This window comes from Gossypium arboreum, chromosome 1 (genome assembly GCF_025698485.1).
Source record: "Gossypium arboreum isolate Shixiya-1 chromosome 1, ASM2569848v2, whole genome shotgun sequence".
In the NCBI taxonomy this organism is placed as follows: domain Eukaryota; kingdom Viridiplantae; phylum Streptophyta; class Magnoliopsida; order Malvales; family Malvaceae; genus Gossypium; species Gossypium arboreum.
Window position 1 is genome coordinate 16,355,522 of NC_069070.1, and position 21,607 is coordinate 16,377,128.

Sequence of the window (21,607 nt, forward strand, 5' to 3'; positions counted from 1 at the left end):
CATAAAAAACTACAAGTTTGATGCTGATGAGTGTCGTAAAGCTATTTCTACTTTTCTTGTATGTGGCAAACATTCATTTAGGACAGTTGAAGAACCGAGATTTAGATACATGATGAGTATTGCTAGTCCTAATTTTAAGAACATAAGTAGATATACAGCTGCTAGGGATGTCCTAATGTATTATGCAAAAGAGAGAGATCATGTTAAAGAAGAGTTGGCTAAAGCACCTGGTTTAATTTGTCTAACCTCTGATAATTGGAACTCGGAGCATACTAATGATGAATATATTTGCATTACTGCTCATTGGGTTGATGAAAATTGGAAGCTAAAAAAGAGAATCATAAGGTTTAGAGCTTTATTTTCTGCGTATGATTGTTTGAACATAGCGAATGAACTTGTTTTATGTTTATCTCAATGGGGTATAGACAAGAAAATTTTTAGCATCACTTTGGATAATGCTTCTTATAATGATGTTATGGTTTCTTGTCTTAAAAATCGTTTTCGTGCAAACCGAGCTATTTTGTGTGATGGTGCTTTTTTTCAAGTTAGATGTTGTGCACATATATTGAATCTTATAGTTAAAACTGGTTTGGAACTTGCTGATGATGTTGTTGGTAAGATTTGAAATGGAATTAAGTACATAAAAAAGTCGGGAACTCGTAGGAAAATATTTTATGATGTGGCCGACAAAAGTTTTCATTTGAATGTGACCAAAAATTTGCGTCAAGATGTCTGTGTGAGATGGAATTCTACTTATTTGATGCTTGAATCTTCTCTTTACTATAAAGATGTGCTAGATTATTGGGGCCAACGGGATAAAGATTATCAAATATTTGCACTTTCTAACGAGGAGTGGAGAAATGTTGCTATCCTTTGCAAATTTTTGAAAGTCTTTTATGATGTGACTTGTGTTTTTTCTGGTTCTAATTATCTAACAGCTAATCTTTATTTTAGAGGGGTTTAGAAGGTTCACAAGGTCCTGCTTGATACAGTTAAAGGTCCTTATTCATTTTTAACTCCAATGGTTAAGCAAATGCAAGAGAAATTTAATAAATATTAGGCTGGGTATTCGTTGATATTGTCATGTGCTACAATTTTAGATCCTCGTTACAAGTTGAATTATGTGCAGTATTATTTTACTACAATCTATGGTATTCATGCTTCAGATTTTGTTGAAATCATTCTTAGCCATCTTAGACTCTTGTTTGACGAGTATGTTAAGAAATCCAAATCCACGTCTTCCTCTTTGGCTGGGAGTTCTAATGTTTCGAATAAAAATCATGTTGATTCTAGTTTGGATGAACACAATGTTAATAGTGTTGATTTTGGGGGAGATTTTGATGAGAGTGATGATTATATACGGTATTTAAATGAATCTAGCACTAGAAGTGAAAAGTCACAGTTGGAGATTTATTTGGAAGAACCGAGCTTGAGTTGAATAGTCAAATAGATGTTTTGGATTATTGGAGTAAAAGTTCAGTTCGATATAATGAGCTTTCATTATTGGCTCGTGATCTTTTGGCTATTCCAATATCAACTGTAGCTTCCGAATCGGCTTTTAGCATGGGTAAGAAAGTTATCACACCTTTGAGGAGTTCACTTAAGCCAAAAACGGTTCAAGCCGTTGTTTGCTTGGATGATTGGATGCGAGCTAAGGGATTTTCAGCAGGTAATTATTATTCTCGTTTTATTGTTGTAATTTTATAATTTTTTTTATCAATTTGATTATCTAATTATTTATTCTTATTTCATGTTAGAAATTGGTTCCAAAAATGATGAGGACGCTGAGGACGATGTTTCTTCGATTGCTTTTTAGGTTACCTTCCTTTGTAATTGTTGACAATTTAATTTAGCTTACAATTTATATTTTGTTATAAAATTAAATATGTTGATTGGTTAATGTAGAGATATTTTGGTTGGTTGATTATATTTTGTAGGTTTTTGGTGTTGTTGGTGATGTTGTTTTTTGTGCTGTTTTGTTGTTGTTTGGTCTTTGTTTTGTTTCTTTGTTTTAGTCTTTGGTTCTTCTTGCTTTTTGTCATGTTTTATTGTTCTTTTATGCTATTTATTATGTTATCTGTTATCGTTTTTAATATTATTTTGATATTGTAAAACTTTTGTTTTGTTATTAATTTGGTTATTATTTTAGTTCTAATTTGTTTCAATTTTAATATAACTACTTTTTATTATATTTTCAATTTATGTGTTATTTTAAGAATTGTTTGTGTCTTATTTTTATTTGTTTTTGTTTTAATATTTGTTTTATGTTTTTAAATGTATTTGATTTATTGTATTTTAAAAGTTTTTATTTAATAAAAAATCCAAAAAATATGATGAAATTTGGGCTCTCAGCCTACCATTTTTTTTCTGGTAGGGCTTGGACAAAATTCTAGGCCCATATTTCGGGCCGGGCCGGGCCCGGGCCTGGAAAATAGGCCTAAAATTTTCTGTGGGCCGGGCCGGGTTCATGCACACCTCTAATCCCACGCTTGTTGTCAAAATTTTTCCATCGAAATAAACTCATACGAAAAACTGATTCTCCATATTCAATACTAGACCTGTTAAAAAAATTTCAAAATTCTCAAAATAGTTTGAATAGCAAAAAGTTACATAAAATTTTAATGCAAAATTTTTCATTCGAAGCTAAAAAATTAATAATCTAACCAAATAACTTTTAAATAATAAAATTTCTAACAAAATTCTATATTCTATTTAAAAATAAATAAACTAAAATACTTTATCCTTCTTTTTTTTCCTTTCTTTCCTTTTTCTCCCTCTCTTCTTACTTTTATTCTGCTAAATTTTGTGTCTATTGCTCTGCTAAATTTTCTTTATGTTGCTCATCTGATTTTCGGGGAATATATAAGAGAAAAATAAAGCTTGTGGGCCCCACTAGTTGCTCTTGTCAGATAGGCTCAACTAGTTGAGCCTGTCAGGTAGGCGCAACCTGTATGTATATTATTCTCGAACATATACACGGGTTTTATATTGATCCGAAAAAAAATTTTAAACAAAAAAAATTTAATATTAAAAAAAATGGGTTGGGCTTGTCAGGTAGGCGCGACCCAAAAAAGTATACCATTTTCGTAATTAATCTAGCTGACAATCTATTTTTGTATATATATATACATATTAATATATTGGGGTAAAAAAACCCTAATGGGTCGACCATGTAATTTTTAGCACTTATCTCTAGTATGTGGCTTCCCACAATAATCACAGTGCAGATTATCTTTGTCAAGGTTTTCATCTTTCTTTAGCTCTTGAGAGCCACTAGGAATTTTTTCGAGAACTTGAACTCAAATTTGATGATACTTAAAGCATGTTTGGTTGATAGGCTTAAGAATAGATTCCAGCCCAATTCTGCGAGTCCACCACTAAACATTAGTTTAGTTGGCTATAATATTATTATTGCCCGAATCTATTCAAGATCTATTACGAGAAAAGGCTGAATAGTGATTCTCTTCTCTTACCATTGAATAGCTATTCATTCCAGTGCAAAGTAAAAAAAAAATTCCCTTTTTCAATTTTTGCCCTTTACCTCTCCCTATAGAATCTCCCTATAGAATGAAGAAGTACTAGAACTATCATCTTCTCCCTCGGTTCACTGGTAAATTTTTTTTTCTTCTTATCTTTATGTTTCCCTTTTTTTCTTTTGATTGCAGAAAAGACCTAGGTCAATCTATTCTTTGTTTTTTCTTTTTTTTCTTCAGTCAAAAAAACTTGCAAAATTTGTCATCGGCCAACAAAAGGCAAAGAAGGTAAACCCTTCCTTCTACTTCCGATGCCTGTTTTTAATTGAATTCATTGACTTTTCTGGTTAAGTATGTTCTGAATTTTGAACAAATAAATCTTAACTTTGCTTCAACGCAAGAGAGATTACACAATGAATGCGGGTAAGGAAGCCTTTTTGTCTTAGAAAGGTTTTTCAAGGCTTCCTTCTCTGTATTTGTTAGAATGGAAGGGAGGACAATGGAGGGAAGGAAAGAAAGGGGATTTTTGTTTTTAGCTACACATGTTTTGTACAAGATATGGATAATTGAATGAAAGAAAAAGTTAATCTTAAAATCCTAAATAAAATAACTATTCTTTTGTTGAATGTTTGATTCGCATCTACTTTCCTCATATTGCCGGAAAGATTGATTTCCCAAGGAGATGGAAGCAGTACATCCAAACACTTTTGATTTCTACACTAACAATGAAAAAGATAGCACCTTTTTCTTTCCCCTCCTGCCATCCCCCTAAACTTCCTTCTAAGTTGAAATCCTTTATGCACTAATTTATTAAACTTTTATGGCCTGTAATTGTTATTATAACATTTTTTATGAGAACTTTTAGAATTTTTGGAAAAAAAATGCCCTAGCATTGTTCAAATTTTCAACAGCAGTTTTCATTCATAGTTTCATTGTTTTATTGAAGTTCTACATATCTTAACAGGTGTTAGCTGTGGCAGTTTACAACCACTATAAAGGATATACCATTCCTTCAAGAAAAACGAGTTAGTGCTTTCTGGTCTTCTTTTTTAATCAGTTCAGTAACCAATGAGTCCTCAATTAGTGGTTTATATAATTTCTTTCAGTTTCATGTCTGATTTATGTTAACTTAATTATGAATGCTTTATAACAGATTGCTTGTCTATTTGGTTTACCTTCCTAGACTGAATACTTGCATCTCATTGCCAGGGCATCTGAATTGGGTGACAATGATAAACATGTTGCCAATGATTTTGTTGAGCTGGAAAAGAGCAATGTACTGTTAATAGGTCCCACTAGTTCAGGTACAGTCTTATATGCTGAATAACTTCTTGCTGCTTCTATTGATTATTCTCTTGTTTTTTTTTTTTTTGTTTAAATTTTTAAACCTTAATTATGAGGACAGGAAAAACATTACTTGTAAAGACACTAGCACGCATTGTGAATGTACCATTTGTCATTGCTGATGCAACAAGTTTAACACAGGCAAGTTGACCCCTAGATAAAGGCACTAGCTCAAATTGTGATTTATGCATTTCACTTGCAAAACTGCATTTCCATGAAGATGGAGGTGAAGTTATTTCTGAGTATTGTTTATCTACGGTGGCTGCACTGCGAAAACCATGGAAATTCTATAGTATTTTTTTTGCAAAAAAGCAGTCATACCTTGTTCTTATATGTGGATGTGTATGTGAACTTGTAAAAATTGCATATTAGCAGGCAAAATAGCACAAATGACTAAACTTTGTTGTGGTTAGATGACAATGCCCAGAGATGCTTTACATCTTGGTGGAGTGGAACATCGGGAGTTATATAATGCCTATGGATATTACTTCCACATGGCAACAGCTGAAGGCCTTCTAAAGCATAGGGATGGTAAGGTCGGACCTTTTGTCTGGTCCAGAGCATTCTTTGCTGGAAGTCAAAGGTATGGAGCAGTTTGGACTAGTGATAATTCTTGGATTGGGATCAGCTCAGGGTTTCAGTCCCAATGGTTTTGACGCTTGGTTCTGGAATGACATTCTCTGGTATGCATGCCATTTAAATGAAAAAAGTTAAAAACTTTTGCACCTTCTCCCTTTTGATGTTAGATAAACTTTCACAGGGGCTGATGTTGGTGGATTTTTTGGCAATCCTAAGCCTGAGTTATTAGTGCGTTGGTATCAACTTGGTGCTTATTAGCCTGAGTTATTGAATGAATATAGCATTTAGGTTTCTTTTAGTAGATGCAAAATGTAGATGCAAATTTGTTGTTGCTAAATACTTTGATGGGTGCTTCTTTCTCCAACTTAAGGATTCACCTTCTGTTTAATGTGTTTCTTCTCATTGCTTTACTTTATTCAATGTCTATTGGTGTTAGTAAATTGGTCAACTCATGAGAATGTTGTTGCTGCACTTTCTTCTGAATTTCCTTGCCAAGAAGCTGAAGACTGCAATCATCAAGACAATAAAAAGGGCTTAGAATGTCTTCTTCAGGCATGGTTTCTTGCTCAACTTGATGCTATAGCTTCAAATGCAGAGACGGAAGTTAACACGTTGATTTTGGGGAGTGAAAGTCTACTTCACTTTCAGGTGACCATATATGATTTTGGAACTTATAGACTTGTCTCATCTAATGGTTTTTCAGAGAAGAGAAATAAGACAGGATTTGTCAATTAAAATTTCATACATATTGACCATCTCAGAGGAAACACTCTAAAGTGGACAAGTCAATGCATATGAACTTTCATTTTGTTAATTTTTTGTGTTTGTAATATTTGGATGGTATAATGACATGATAGAATGTCATTACAATGTTATAATTTTTAATGTTGTAAAATTTTATAACATATGGATTATGACATATAAACTAATAAAATCATGTAACTTTTGCTAATATATGAATATTATGTTTGGATGTGAAATATAATTCTCAAGTTATATATTACTTCTAATATTTTATTTTTATTCTAGAATAATTAAATTATTTGTTTTACTAATGATATTTTAGTACACTAAATATGTATTTCATTTTAAAAATAATAAAATAGATTATATTATTTTTACAGTATCATATATTATGATCTTTTTAATTCATATAATAATTATATTAAGAATTTTATTAAATTATGTTTTATTTTATTAAATTATATTTAATAATAATTATGTTAAAATATGATTACATTATTTATTATTTTTATTAAATTATTTTTAATAATAATTTTATTAAAATTTAATAACAATAACAATAATCATCTATCTAAAAAATTTTACTAAGAGTATTTTGATCATTTTAATTTTTTCCTTATGCTATTACAACAGTATTTTATTCAATCAAACACAAGAATACTATTACAGTTTTATTCTATTCTATTCAACCAAACAATTAAATTACTGATTACAACTCTATTTCATTACAATTCTATTTAATTACAGTTTTATTGTATTACAGTGAACCAGATTCTATTACAGTGAACCCTATTTAACCTGGCCAAAAAGTTGTAAACCCTCTTTTTTCTACAAGCTTCTAAAACTTTACTACTGCATCTCCAGTACAGTTGGCTTGGAAATCTTGGTAATAGCTCCTGCCATAAACTGTTCAATCCAGAAAAATACCGAGAAATTGACATCTCACCTTGCTTAGTGTTGTAAACTTTATTGCTGATTTGAAAATTTTGAGCATCATTCCCAACTTGTGAGTAGGTGAGAGTCGTTGCATGCCATATTTCTTTTGCAGAGTTAAGTAATACGTATGTTCTGAAAATTTGGGGGTTGCATAGAGTTGATAAGCCAAGACATAACAAGAGAGTTATCAGACGAATCATTCACATCGGGTTTTTCCGAATCACCAATAATATACCCCTACAATCCTCTAGCTTTGGTAAACAATAAGCACGATCGTGACCATGCGAGATAATTGTGCCAATGAAGTTTTACTGGACTGACTTGCAACGAGGGGTTATCATAAATAACTTTTTTGCGTCGGTTATTTTTTTTCTCTTCAAAAAAAAAAAGAAACCACTAGAGCCAATAACAGCAAAGGATACCGAAGAAACACCAACAAAACCAACAGTGGTGGCCGGAGAATCAAATTCAATGGAGGTGGGCTGCATACGCCGGCACGTGGGCAAGGATGCTGAAGGCATGGGTGGCGTGAGGGCCACACGCAGGGAGTTTGGGCACTGGGTTTTGAGGCTTCGCCAGAGATTGGATTGTGACTTAATTGAAAGGGGCGGTGAAAAAAAAATAGCCAGAAAAAAGAGGTACAAAATTGGATTTTCTAGGGTTTGGAAACTTCAGAAAAAAATTAGGCTCTTAAATCTGAATTCTCAACTTCAGAAAAAACTTAGGCGGTACCGGCGGTATGATTTTGCAAATTCCACACTGGGAAGCCTCTTTTTCGATCTTGAAAATGTAAGCAATTGGATCTTGAAACTCATACAGAGTAGGCCTGTACTCTGGTGCTAAAGGCAGAGATTTCAGCCATGAAAACACTTCATGACTAGGCTCAGGTGAAAGACTGGAAGCAGCAACCATAAAAAGAACAATAAATTTTGTTGGGTAATCATTGAGAATTCATTTTATGAAGGGGGAAAAAACCCAGAGAAAATAAAGTACATAGATTCTTCTAAGCTTCCATTTGCTTTGTTGCTATGTTCTGACAAGTGGGCTTTTTTGCTCTGTTTTCTTGAACAAATGGTGAAATATTATTGAAGGCAGAGAAAGGGGCAGACGGCCATGGCTGGGCTAGCAAAGCTATGGGAGAACCAATGGGAAGAATGAAAGCCTTGATAGTCAGTGAATATTGTAATGACCACCATGTGACCACTAGCGTGGATTTTCTCCTGGTTTTGGAGTGAACCTATGAAAATCACTTTCACTTTCTTATCATTACAAGCTCACATCACCATATTATTAAAATAAAATAAACTAAAAAATTCCTCCCCAACCCGAATAGTGGAGTGATAAATGTTACTCAAATCAAATCCGAAATTGTATAGTAATAGGAATAGCAGTTGGAAGAAATTTTCAGAGGCCTCCTCGCAGTACGATGCCTAATGGTTTTGGTTCAACAGGGGCTTTCCCTTTGCTTCCCTTACTGAATTGGAATAAGCTCATTTGTTTATTCGCTTTCATAAGTGGTACTGACAACCTCATTAGATGAGAAGGTAGTGAACTGGCATACACCTGAACCTATGTTATCCAGATGCCCCTAGCATGCATATCTGGATTTAATGCGAATAATAAACGGATTTTAAAGTAAATCCAAAATCAGATAATACAAAAATTACAAAATATCTGACCTCTCATCAAACTACAACATAACTATGTAAAAAGAAAAAATCAAACTGGAATTGCTACAACAAAAGAGCAAAAATATTTGAGCCTTTGGAAGTAAACAGCGTCATTCTAACCATCATATATTGCAAGTACCAGCAGGCAATACCTAATATGCCGCTGGTTGTGACATGAGCTTGAAGCTATTTCAATATAGAAGAAAATATAACCAACTTTACACAATGGCTAGCTTAGCTTGGACTGGGATCATAAGAATCTCCATCAGATGACACCATTAAAAACAAGACAACATCAGAAGGAATCCGAACATCCCACATCTAATCCTATTAATCTGATCTGCCATGGATGACTGCTAAGAACACAGGTACTGGAACGTCAACATCATACATGAGAAACTAGAGACATGAATATGTTTTCCTTTTCAAGAGGCTGCTGCAGTGGGCAGAGCTTCTGTTGCAGATGAACCAAAGGATGGCAGAAGCCAACCCTTCTTCTGGGCATACTCCGTATAGAAAATGAACTTATCCTTTGCATTTGGAAAGTCGAGAGCTAGGTCGTCGAGTCCATCTTTGACCCTGGTGAAGCCTTTGGTCATCTGGTTGATAGTGATTAGACCTTCGTTGAAACACACCTGCAGCAGGTCTAGCATCCTATCGTTTTTCTTCTCCATGGCCATCACCAGCGCTTTCTTCACAACCTCATGGTTGAAGAATGGCATTCCGAGGTCACGGATACATTGACAAGCTTCAGCCACAACACCCCCACTTTCGTACTCCTCCAGAAGCTTCATTATCTTGTCCTTTGCATCCTCCACAGCCCAGCCAGTTCCACCTCCCCAGCACCTGAGGAGCCTCTCACCAGCATGGCGTGCAGTTATAAGTGATCGAGCCATTCGCACAGTCTCACTTCCACTGCAGTTCGGTGGCAACTTGCTGGTTATCTCTTCAAGATTCAAAGGAACTAACACATCATCAATGACAGCTCTAGCCAAGAAAAGGGCAAGCTCATTGGAGGCATCCAGAATATCCAAAGCAGTATCTTCTGCAGATTCCAGAAGCATGACAAAGCCATTCACGATATCTTCAGTAGAAAAGATCTCGATATGAAGAGCAGAGAGCAAAACAGATGCCATTTCTTTCTCCCTGTTCTTCCTGTCCATGGCAAGAGTGATAAGTTTCTTTAGGAAAACTGGATTATATTCAGGCAACCCTAGATCTTCAAGACTTCGAATGAGTTCAGGAATATCATCCGATAGAAAATACTCGTGAATTATAGTTACAATCTCCTTCTTGTACTGGTTTAACTTTTTGTCTTCATTTTGAGCCTCTCCATCAGTACATGAGGATTTCATGAATGATGCGTCAAGCCACCCTTGCAAAATAGCTTTGGGGACAATCAATTGAAACAAGGTTTTTGCAGATGGAATGTCTAGGGCAAGATCATCGAGACTCTCTGCTAACCGAGCAAACCCTTTCACCATTTGACTCGAACTTATCAACCCTTCCTCAGCTGCTTCCTTCAAGAGTTTCAGCATAAGTGGTTCAGCTGTTTGAATTTCCATAGCAAGAACCAAAGCCCTCTTAACAACCTCATGATGAAAGAATGAAACGCCTAACTCCCTAATACACCTACAGGCCTCAAATGTATCACCACTCTCCACATACTCCCTCAAAAGATCAGAAATCTTTTTCTTCATTTCCTCAACTGTAACATGGGTGCTACCTCCCCACCTCCTCTCCAAGAGTTCAGCATGGTGAGGAGCTGAGAGATAGCTCTTCTCGGCAGTTTGGAGAACCTGATATCCCTTGGAAGATTCAGGAAGTGTTTTCTTTGCCCTTGTGATGAAAGCTGGAGGCAGTATCTCATCAACCACAGCACGAGATACAAACAGAGCGAGGATATCAACTGCATCTAGTATATCCACAGCAAGGTCATCAGCAGACTCAAGAAGCATCACAAAACCATCCCGAATCTGGGGTGGGCTGATGACATCAGCATAGAGTGAAGAAAGCAGAACTGATGCCATTTCCTTCTCTTTATCATGCCTGTCCATGGCCATGGAGACAAGCCTTTTAATAAAATAAGGATGATATTCACTTGAGCCAAGATCTTTGAGGTCTGATGCAGCCACTTCCACATCACTAGTGCTAAAATATTCTTCTATAATCGAAACAACAGCTTTTTTATACTCATCTAGTGGATCAGAAATAGTTGACCCAACAAGTTGATATGGTTCCTAGCAAAAGCAAGGGAAAAGAAATTAAGCATGAATAAATTTATTATAAGCCAAGTATGCCATAAGCATAAGTGGCATTCAGAAACCCTATAAACAAGAATGGTTTTCCAGGAAAAAAAAGGTTGCAAGTACCTCTCCACTGTCATAGTTAGGATCATTTCGATCTATATGTGATTCCCCGTCAGTATCAAGAAGTTTTCCCCATGTACCCTTACCACCAGCACCATCTGTTTACAATTAATAAATAAGAAAATAACTAATTACCAAGAAAAAGGCAGATAACAGCTCTGTAATGCCCTCCATATTTAAAGACAAGCTTTTTGACAAAAAAAGATGCAAACAAGCATAGCATCATCAGCTAATTTAAAGCCCAAAACCAGAAGCAGTAAAAATAAATGATAATATGATCGCTTTTATTTTTTAATTATCCATTGAATAGGTTTACGTACAACCTATTGCCACAGATTAATAACAAGAGATCAGAAAATAGGTCCAGCCAATTCAACTGGTTCCGCCAGGAATCAGCAGGTCTGATGGTTTAACATCCTATATATACCGAGAAATTTGTTGAGCTGGAAAAAACCAGAAAGAATCAGCAAGGAACTGAAAATCAGAATCCAAAAAACCAGCAAGAACCCAAGAAATATATCAGGCTTCATCTTCATCTTCTCTTCAGTTTCTTGTGCTGTCTAAAGGCCATACTATCACAAATCACAAAATTTCAAATTTAAAAAATTTCCAATCTAGGGGGAAAGTGAAACCAAATAAAAAATATAACTATATGTTATCACATAAAAAAAAGGAGAAAAAAGGAGATAACTCTTAGATAAGGTAGTCAGAGTGAAGAGCAAAGACTGAGCAGGGCAGATGCCATGGCTTCTTACAATGGCAATCTTGGACATGTTTCGTTGGCCTGATGCACCAGCAGAGGCAATGGAAGAGGAAGAAAATAAAATTTGATTTCTCAGATGGCAACAGAGATGAAGGGACAAATTTTGGAAATATAAGAAGTGGGTCATATCATGTCAAAAGCCCTTCTCTTCAGCCCCAAAACAGGTGTAAATGGGTTACAATTGTATATTTTAAAATATAAAATTATTTTTAATTAAAACCGAACATATATTCATATAGTTGAACCGGAGGCAGGATCGGTTCAATCTTCGGTTCTTTAACATTATTAATAACATTATACATATACTCCAATCTGATGAACCAGGAACTAGAGAATGACCGGCTTAATCCCTGGTCCAGTTCTTTTCACATTCTTAATAACATTATACATGTACCCTGTGACTTACAAAGCAAGTACTTCAGAAACATGACTGCGGCAATTATGTTATTACAATCAATTAAATAATGCATAAAGAATTAGAATATAATGCTGTTGACCAATCTAAAGCAAAAGACCAACTATAAAAGATCTCAAACCCAAAATCAATCGACCTACCACTGATCTTATATCAGTTAGAAGTTAACAGGGTTATAGTTTACAGCAAGCATTTCAGTATTATGATCCCATCATCTTATCTAAATGAAAAATAGATTATAAGTACATTAAAATTAAGAACCTGACAATTTGATTGTGCTAAGCCTCAGAAAATTACAAAGCAAAAGAAATCAGTAGAGCAAGGAGGTGATATTGGTTAAAGATAATATAATTATAATAGTAATATATGATCGAATAAAAATCGCTTTCCTTTTTAAGAACCTTTGATGTCTGGCTGACCATTTTTATTCACAGGTGGCCCAAGATGAGCAAGCCAGTTATAAAGCAAATAGAATTTGCAAGGCTAGCAAGTTACAAACCAAATATCCAAAGAGGTGAGAAGAAGAAAAATTGCATTGATTTGAACAATTCATAGAATAACAAGGCTCACCCTTCTTTACACGAATGGATTTCCCTGAGTGAGACCGACGGACATGTCTCACTGCAATACCACCAGTTGGCGCCTTGCTACCAGCAGGAACCTTTAATTGATGATCAGAAAGTAAAGAAGTCGGGGACTTTGGGGATGAGGACAATCTTGGGGATGGTAAAGCAGTCTCCACATTCTGACTTGCTATTTTAAGCATTTCCCTTTGTTCATCTGTAAGAAATCCCTCCCCTGACGCCATTTACTCTTCACCAATTCTAGATCCCTTGTAATAAGAAAAACTAAAAAGTTAACAGTAAAAAAGAAAGAAATCACTTTATCTTAAGCTACGCTGTTTTTTCACCAAAAAAAGAACTACACTGTTTTAGCCAGAACAACATTCGATTCCAAGAAACAAATAATGAAAGAAAGATCGATGAACAGTGAAAGGGTATTAAAAGCAACAAAGAAATAACAGTTAAAATTCAATTAAATTTCATAGACTATAAATAAGGAAAAAAACAGAGTGTTCAATTACAACCATAACTGATACATTCATTAAGCACTCCGTTTTCCTCTCTCTTGGTTAGGCTGATTTATGGCATTGAAGCATTTGAAAGCTCACTAGCAAAACTATAAGCTATTATCTTCCTTCAAAGCATAAAGACCTAATGTCATGTTAAATTTTGATTGCTTATGAATTACCGTATCAGCATTCTAGATATACATATATTGAACAAAGAGTTTTATAATATAAAACTGGGGTCTTTTATCCAGGACTTTATCAAACTATAAAACCGGGGTTCAGCGTGTTCATTCAAGCCCATTACGGACACGACGCGAGCCAACAGAAACAAAAAGAGTTGAAAAGGCTCAACACATCATAAACTCGATTGAAAAAAAAGAGAGCTGAAACATCAAAAGCAATAAGAAAAAAAGAGAGAGAAAGAGAAGAGTTGAACAACATTACCTACGATTCAAGAGGGGGGCTAAGAAAACCAAGATTCAAGAGCCCTTTCCTTTGTTGATTATAGAAAGGGAAGTTCTGGTTCCGGTGAGTATTGAGTAAAAAGGGACGACCGGTGATCTGGTTCTGGTTTGGAGAAGAAGGCCGCTGGTGTAGTGGTGAGGACTCAGGAATCTGAGCTGAGGTGCTGCCGCTTCCGCCGCTGCTGGTGGTGAAAGACTGATATAAAACAGGGGGAAATAGGGAGAATCAAAAACTTGGAAATAGAGAAAATGTTAGGGATTTAGCCATTTAGGGTTGCTGGTCTTTTAGATTTTTCAATCCTTTAAAACGGTGTGTATTGACCACTGGGTAAAATTTTACATATTTTAAACTTTTGGATAAACTACGACTAAGTTCACTAACTTTTATTAAATTTACATTACAATCACTTAATTTCAAAAAATTATAAAATAATCACCAAAGTAAATTAAATCAACCTAGAGACATCATTTCACATGAATTCTTCATTGAATATCGCGCCACTAATCCTAGTGATACTAACTTTGTTAGAAAAATACATAAAAACTAAATTATATAATAAATAATTTATTTCTTATTCACCCTCATCCCTTATTTCACTCTTCTAAAATATTTCTAAAATCTACGGGTATAATTACTTTTATTTTTCCTGTATTTCCTTTTTATTCTAATTATATGTACAAATTAATTAATTATATATTAGTTTTGCCCAACTCAATCAAAAAGATTACATGAAATAAAATTTATAAGGAAAAAAAGTGAGATAATTCCATCAAACATCCCAAAATTATGACATTTATTTTAAATTCATCCCTAAATTTCAAAATGCTATAATTATATCCTAAATTATCAATGTTATATTAATTAAGTCCTTCCATTATTGAAATTGTTAATTTAACCATTAAATAGCATGTAAAATTTTATATGACCTAATTTAAAATCAAAATTTTAAATAAAAGTAAAATGTTGTTGCATAACTTTTAAAATTAAAAATTAAAAATAAAGTAAAACTAAAAAAAGAAAGAGTGAGCAATAATTTTTGCAAAAGCTTTGAAAACATCAAAATCAATATTTTTACAATATTCATTTTTCTTTAAATTGTTAATTTTAAATTATGTCACATAAAATCTAACTCTCATTTAATAGTTAAATTAACAATTTTAATAACAAAAGGACTTTAATATAACATCGTTAGTTTAAAATGTAATTAAAATATTTTAAAGTTTAAAATAAAAGTCATAATTTAAGATATTTAGTTGAATTAACTCAATAAAAGTATTTGAAACTTTTAAATTTTAACAATTGGCTACGATTATAAATAATCATTCTATTAAAAATCACTTCATTATTTTATAAATTCCAACTTAATTATATAATTGTTTTTATAAAGGTATAATTTTTCATTCGTATATGAAGCAAAAATCACACTAGGGGAAAATGAGTGAAACCTTGTCTGTGGCAGAGTTTGTGGTCAGGGCCAGTCCCGCGTCTTCAAATTTTGGTATTGGTCGTGCTACTAAAAAGGGAGAAGTTAGCCAGATTTACCACCGGATTCAGATGGCCCAACAGTTGACAGAAATGGTAGGAAAATACCAGAGCCCATTGTGTCCAAAAAGGCTCCCAATCTGCTATTGCTTCATTTGCGAATGAGAGGATTTTGAACTGCATGAAGGAGATGTGATGACGAAACTGGTGGATGGGATCTCGTCGATCACTTTCTCAAAAAGAGTCCATAAGTTCATCGAGAGGAAAATGGCACATACTATAGTTGTTAAACTTTTAGGGTAATGGATTGCTTTCAACGCCTTGTTAAACAAAGTCACAACTCTATGGAATTGTAATCATTATTTTCAACTTATGGATTTGGAGAATGACTTTTTACCTAATGTGATTCAATGATGAAGAGGATGACAACAAAGTGCTAACTAGTGGTCCATGGGTGATTCTTGGATAATATCTAATTGTTCACCTATGGTCATTGACCTTCTCGACGATTTAGACTGAAGTGGACACTCAAGTTGTTTGAGTCTAATTTCCTGGCATATCGGAAGGCTATTATTTTGAATTTCTTCTGAATGCAATTGGCCAAATAATTGGACCGGTCTTGAAGATTGACGAAAACACCGATAATGCCAAGAATGGTCGTTTCGCTCGATTGCCTATCTGTTTAGATCTCTGGAAGCTATATATACCAAAGATTAATGGGAAAGTACAAAGGATTGAGTATGAATCATTACCCAATGTTTGTTTTGGGTGTGGACTTTATGGGCATAGCAATGATTCATGTCCCAATTTGTAGAATGCACAACCACTGGATAAGTGATCTCGTAATTCGTTACCATCGAAAGCCTATGAAATTCAATGGAAGGTTGAAGAGGAAAACTATGGGCCGTGAATATTGGTTAAACATCAGCAGCGATGAAGAGGACAAAGCACAGGTAATGAGGGAAATAATAATCAAGGCAATAATGGTGGCGATTCCAATTTCAATGTCCTTATCAATAATCAATGAGGGAATGATTTGAGGGATAATACTCAGATTGGAAAGAAATCAAGGACCGATCATTTCCAGGAGAGAAATACGGAGAAAAAGAATGAGAATCTTACCAAGAATTCCAACTTTGGTACTTATGCAAAAAAGAACGGTGTTAAGAATAAAAGGAAAGTCATTTTAGTCTCTAGTGGGCTTAGACCAAATATAAATGCTTTAAAGCTTATAAATGGTTCTACTGGGCCATCATCTATGTATGGGCAACAACCTTCTGACGATGGTTCAAAAATGGGCCAACAAGTTTTGACTAATAACAACAGGCCCTTCAATTTTCAATCAGTGTAAATTAAAAGCCCTTTGAATCGTTGAAAAAATAAAGCTATAAGGATTTTTGAAAATAGAATGTCTAAATCAAGATATGGGAAGGAAAATAAAGAGATGAATGATGGGGGGACGAGCATGAGATTGGAACCTCTGGCTAAGGTTATTAGGGCAGGTGAAATTTTGATTTCAAGACCCATAGAAAAGACATGCCCACCAAAGCCCCTAGATGATAAAAATTTAAGACCAGAATAACTTTTAGTGGATATGTCACCAATGATGGAGGGGATTTTGCATGGAATTGATCAAGATTTAGTCATTTTACATAGGGACGGTGAGGAATTCCATGCTGGTGCTCTGACCTTGTAGGAAGTCTTGATGCTGATGGGTAGTAACAATCGGGTATGGCTATACTGTTTATTTTTAATTTATTTCTGTATAGACATAGAATAATTCTTTTGGAATTGTCAAGAGACTGGTCATCCTCGTTTTCACAACTTTGTAGAGTATAAAAGAGATTTCTCCCCTAATTTAATGGGTTTGTTAGAGACTCATATTAGTAACTCAAAAGCTGATGCTATTATCGAGAAATTAGGTTTTCATCATTCTTTCAGAATTGAAGCTATGGGCTTTATTAAGGTAATTTGGATTCTATGGAATGGCAATATTGAAGATGATATTTTAGATTTACATCCTTTATTGATTCATATAAGGATCTATAGTAAACAAGGGCATTCAAGTTTCTTATGTTCAACTATTTATAACAATCCGCAACCAAACAAAAGACACTCCATTTGGAGTTTTCTAGAGTCACTTGCAAGTTTATTTTTGAACCTTGGATTCTAGAGGGTGATTTCAATTTAATTCTAGATAATTCGGAACGGACTAGTGAATCTAGTAATACTAAAACCGAGTGTAAACTCTTCAGATCATTCATATTCAAAAATAAGATGTAAGATATGGGTTTCTTGGGTCCTCGATTTACCTGGAATAGAGGGTTCAAAATACTCAATAAGGTAATCTGTAATTCATACTAGGATAACTTTGCTCCTAACAATTGTGTCCGTCACCTGCACATATTGAAATCTGATCATAGGCCACTTCTGGTGTCTTTGAGGCTTAATATTCAAAACTCCCCCAACAATGCATATTGGCCTTTTTGTTTCTTAGTAAGCCAGTTATAATAAACTGTAATTTATACATATTTTTACCCCATGCTTAACGCATTTTATGGATGATTTTTCCTTAGAATTGGTGAATTCAATGCTCCTAATGCCTTAATTTCATGTTTTATACTTAGGTGAGTATAGGAGAGCGAAAGGAACGAGAAACGAGCCAAAAACAGAGAAAATGGGCTAAAGTACAAAATCAACACGGCTTGGACTTCCTCACACGGGCAGACCACACGGCTGTGTCAATTTGGCAGAATCGAAGCACGATTCACACGGGTAGACCACACACCGTGCCTATTTAATAGGCTTGACCATGGCTTGAAGTAATCGCACACGGGTGTGTCACACGGGCGAGTCCCTACCGAGCCCAAGTTGAGTCCAATTCGAAAAAGGCTAATTTTGAGGGTTTTTAGGCATTCTAAAGCCTATAAATACGCCCTAAAGGAAGAGGAGAAAAGAGACAGAGAGAAGGAGGCAGGGAACTGCTCAAGGGAAGCTGATTGATCCATCTCAGAAGCCGGAGTTACCATCAAGACTGAAGATCTCCCCTCAATTTCCCTTCAAGAGTTTTGGGTTTTCTTTATGTTTTGTATTCATTATTCTTCTGAGATGTTTTCCTTTTTAGTTATGAACTAAATCCCCTAAATACCTAAGGGGAATGAAACCTAAGATGAATCTTGTTATTATTTTTTGAATTGTATGATAAATATTTAACTTGTTCTTAATTATGTGTTCTTAATTCTTATTTTGATATCCCAGGATACTAATTCAAGATAAGGTCTTATTTAGAGAAGGAATAGACCCTGTCTAAGAGTACATTTGTCATAATTAAGCGGAGTTGATTGCGCGCCTAGACATAGGGTGACAAGATTTTGCCGGATTAAGGTGAAACCTAATAAGGGGATCCATAGATTGAGTTAATACAACCCTAGGGTGTTAATTAGAGAAAAGTCTCAATTATTCAATCTAGGGATTAGACGTTATTAGTCCTGAATAGGGATAATAACATAACTTAGGGATCTCTACGGGACAAGTTAAATGAATAAATCTTCTGATTCGGAGCTAGAATAACAAGTAAAGTCTAGGTGGATTTTTCCTTAGGTATTGTCTTAATTCAATCGTTTTCCAAAAGTAATCCCCCAATTCTACTTTCTGTGAATTCTTAGTTTAGATAATTAGTTAGTTAAAACAAAACCTCTTATTCTTAGGCTAGATAATAAAAAGACAGTCATTACTTGTACTTTTAGTTCCTTTGGGTTCGACAATCCGGTCTTGCTAAAACTATACTACTGTTCGATAGGTACACTTGCATACATCGTGATAATAGTTAGTTTCAAGAACGATTCTTTATAAATATTTAAAACTTGTCACACGAAAATCGCGGTCAAGTTACTACACCCATAATTTGGAGAATTAATTTGTAACCACTGGAGTCAAGGCAGTAATATTGTTTTGAATCTAGAGCAACTTTAGTCAGTAGTTCAAGATTGGAATAAGACAGTTTATGGTAACATTTTTGCTCGAAAGAAAGAGTTAATTGAGGAATTCAAACCTGTTCAAATAATCTTGGAACTTCGATCATCCTCAAGGCTTTAAACTCGTGAATTGGAGCTACGCCAGGAAATAGATAATGCTTTGAAACATGAGGAAATGCTTTGGTTTCAGAAGTCACAGACAATTGGCTTGCAAACGGAGGTATAAACACTAAATATTTCCATTGTTGCACTTTAATAAGGTGACAAAGGAATAAAATTCAAGGCCTTAAAATTGGTAATTCAAGATGGTGTTATGATCAGGGTATATTGCAAAAATATGTTGTTGATTTCTTCCAGAATATTTATACTATGGACAGTTATGTCCTTTGTCGCAATAGATTTCCAAACTTATCAACTCATGATTGTGACATGATAGTAAGCTCAGCTACAAATGAAGAAATTTACAAAGTAATTTTTAGTATGGCACCTTTCAAACCACTAGGAATTGATGAATTCCATGCAAAGTTCTATTAGTCTCAGTGGAGAATTGTTGGTAGCTTAGTTTGTTCTTTGGTTTGAAAGGTGATGGAAAGGTATGGACTAGATCCTAATATTAACAAACCTTTATTGGTGTTAATTTCAAATATTCAAAGAGTAGAGACTATCTTTCAATTCTGCCCTGTCGGCTTATGTACTATCTTGTATAAAACCATCACGAAGGCAATTGTTAACCGACTGAAACCACTAATGATGAATCTTGTAAAGCAGAATCAATCAACCTTCATCATTGAGAGGAACATCTCAGATAACAGTATCATTACACAAGCGACAATACATACCATGAGGATGGTTATAGGGCAAAAATGTTGAATGACGCTAAATATAGATTTGGAAAAGGCATATGATAGGATTAGATGAGATTTCTTGGAAGATGCTTTGTTTGATGCTGGGTTCCCATCCTAATGGTTAATGTTATTATGAACTATGTGTCTTCATCTTCATTATAGATCTTATGGAATAGAGTTACCACTGACTCGTTTTGTCCTACATGAGGTCTATGGCAAGGTGATCCATTTTCACCGTATTTGTTCGTTTTATGCATGGAAAGACTTGGTCATCTTATTGACATGGATGTTAAGTAGAAAGACCAGGAAACTCTATTGAAGTTAAGGCATGGACCAACAATTTCACATTTCTTCTTCACAGATGACCTAATTTTGTTTTGCAAGGCAGACAGGGACCAATGACCTAATTTTGTTTTGTAAGGCAGACAGGGACCAAGTCATACTTATTAATAGATTTTAAACACTTTCTGTAGGTTTTCTAGTAAGAAAATCAACAAAAACAAAACTCAGGCTTTTTTCTCTCACAACATTCTAGAGGAGTTAGCCAATGAAATTTATGGTATTCTTGGAGTTTCAAGAGTGGAGGACCTTCAGAAATACCTCGGTATGCCCATCTTTCACAAAAAAGTCACATCAGAGACTGTTGGTTTTGTCATGGACAAGGTACGTAGCAAGCTTAATGGATGGGAAACAATGAATTTTTCAATGGCAGGAATGATTACGTTGGTCAAATAAATTCTTCTAACTATTCCAATCTACTATGCAGCTATGACACATATTCCCTAATCAACTTGTAATGAAATTGAAAAGCTTGCTCAGAGCTTTATTTGAGGATCAAAAAGCGATTCAATGAAACTTGTTCTTCCGAGTTGGTCGGACTGTTGTAGACGAATAGATAATAGGAGTCTTGGAATCAAAAAACTCGCTGATCAAAATAAGGTTTTTTTTCTAAAATTGGGCTACAATATCATTACACATCCAGAAGCACTGTAGGTACAAGTTCTGAGGGGGAAATATAATGTTCAGGGGCTACTTCTAATATTTACTTCAAGGAGTAATTATTCCTTTATTTGGCGGTCTATTATAAAATTCTGGCCAAAGGTACTCAATAATGTTTATCGGTCTGTTGGTGATGGTCGGTTAGTTAATTTCTAGAATGATGTATGGATCAGACAGGTTGGCCCTCTTAAATTATTCTATGCAGGTGCTAGCCATCTAGATGAGACTTTCAGAGTTTGTGATATGATGGATGAATATGGCAATGGGGATTGGAGTCGACTACAGTAAATCTTTCCAAATCAAATACTTCTTCATGTTGCTACAACTCATTCTCCTATTCCTAGTGTAGGGCCTGATAGAATATCTTAGAAATGGTTGAGTAGTGATTCATTTTCTGCTTTTAAAACCTATAGAAGTTTTTACTCACCTGTTAATTTGGTTTCCACTATGAATTAGAACCTAGTTTGGAAGTTGAAA

At 34.6% G+C, this 21,607-nt stretch overlaps 1 protein-coding gene and 1 long non-coding RNA gene across 2 annotated transcripts; one reads left to right on the forward strand and one right to left on the reverse strand.

Moving 5' to 3' along the window:
• Window positions 1–3,265: 3,265 nt before the first annotated feature.
• LOC108480606 (uncharacterized) lies at window positions 3,266–6,381 on the forward strand. Its single transcript, XR_001870656.2, has 6 exons — window positions 3,266–3,610; window positions 3,714–3,761; window positions 4,438–4,498; window positions 4,683–4,777; window positions 5,231–5,500; window positions 5,578–6,381. It is a non-coding gene; the product is annotated as an uncharacterized LOC108480606 (long non-coding RNA).
• Window positions 6,382–8,704: 2,323 nt separating this feature from the next.
• LOC108483114 (MA3 DOMAIN-CONTAINING TRANSLATION REGULATORY FACTOR 1) lies at window positions 8,705–14,161 on the reverse strand. The gene is made up of 4 exons (XM_017786334.2): window positions 13,810–14,161; window positions 12,864–13,125; window positions 11,119–11,213; window positions 8,705–10,986 (listed from the first exon to the last, which is right to left on the reverse strand). Exons 2-4 carry the CDS (start codon window positions 13,099–13,101, stop codon window positions 9,172–9,174), a joined length of 2,148 nt encoding a protein of 715 aa, XP_017641823.1. The 5' UTR covers window positions 13,102–13,125; window positions 13,810–14,161; the 3' UTR covers window positions 8,705–9,171.
• Window positions 14,162–21,607: the final 7,446 nt, after the last annotated feature.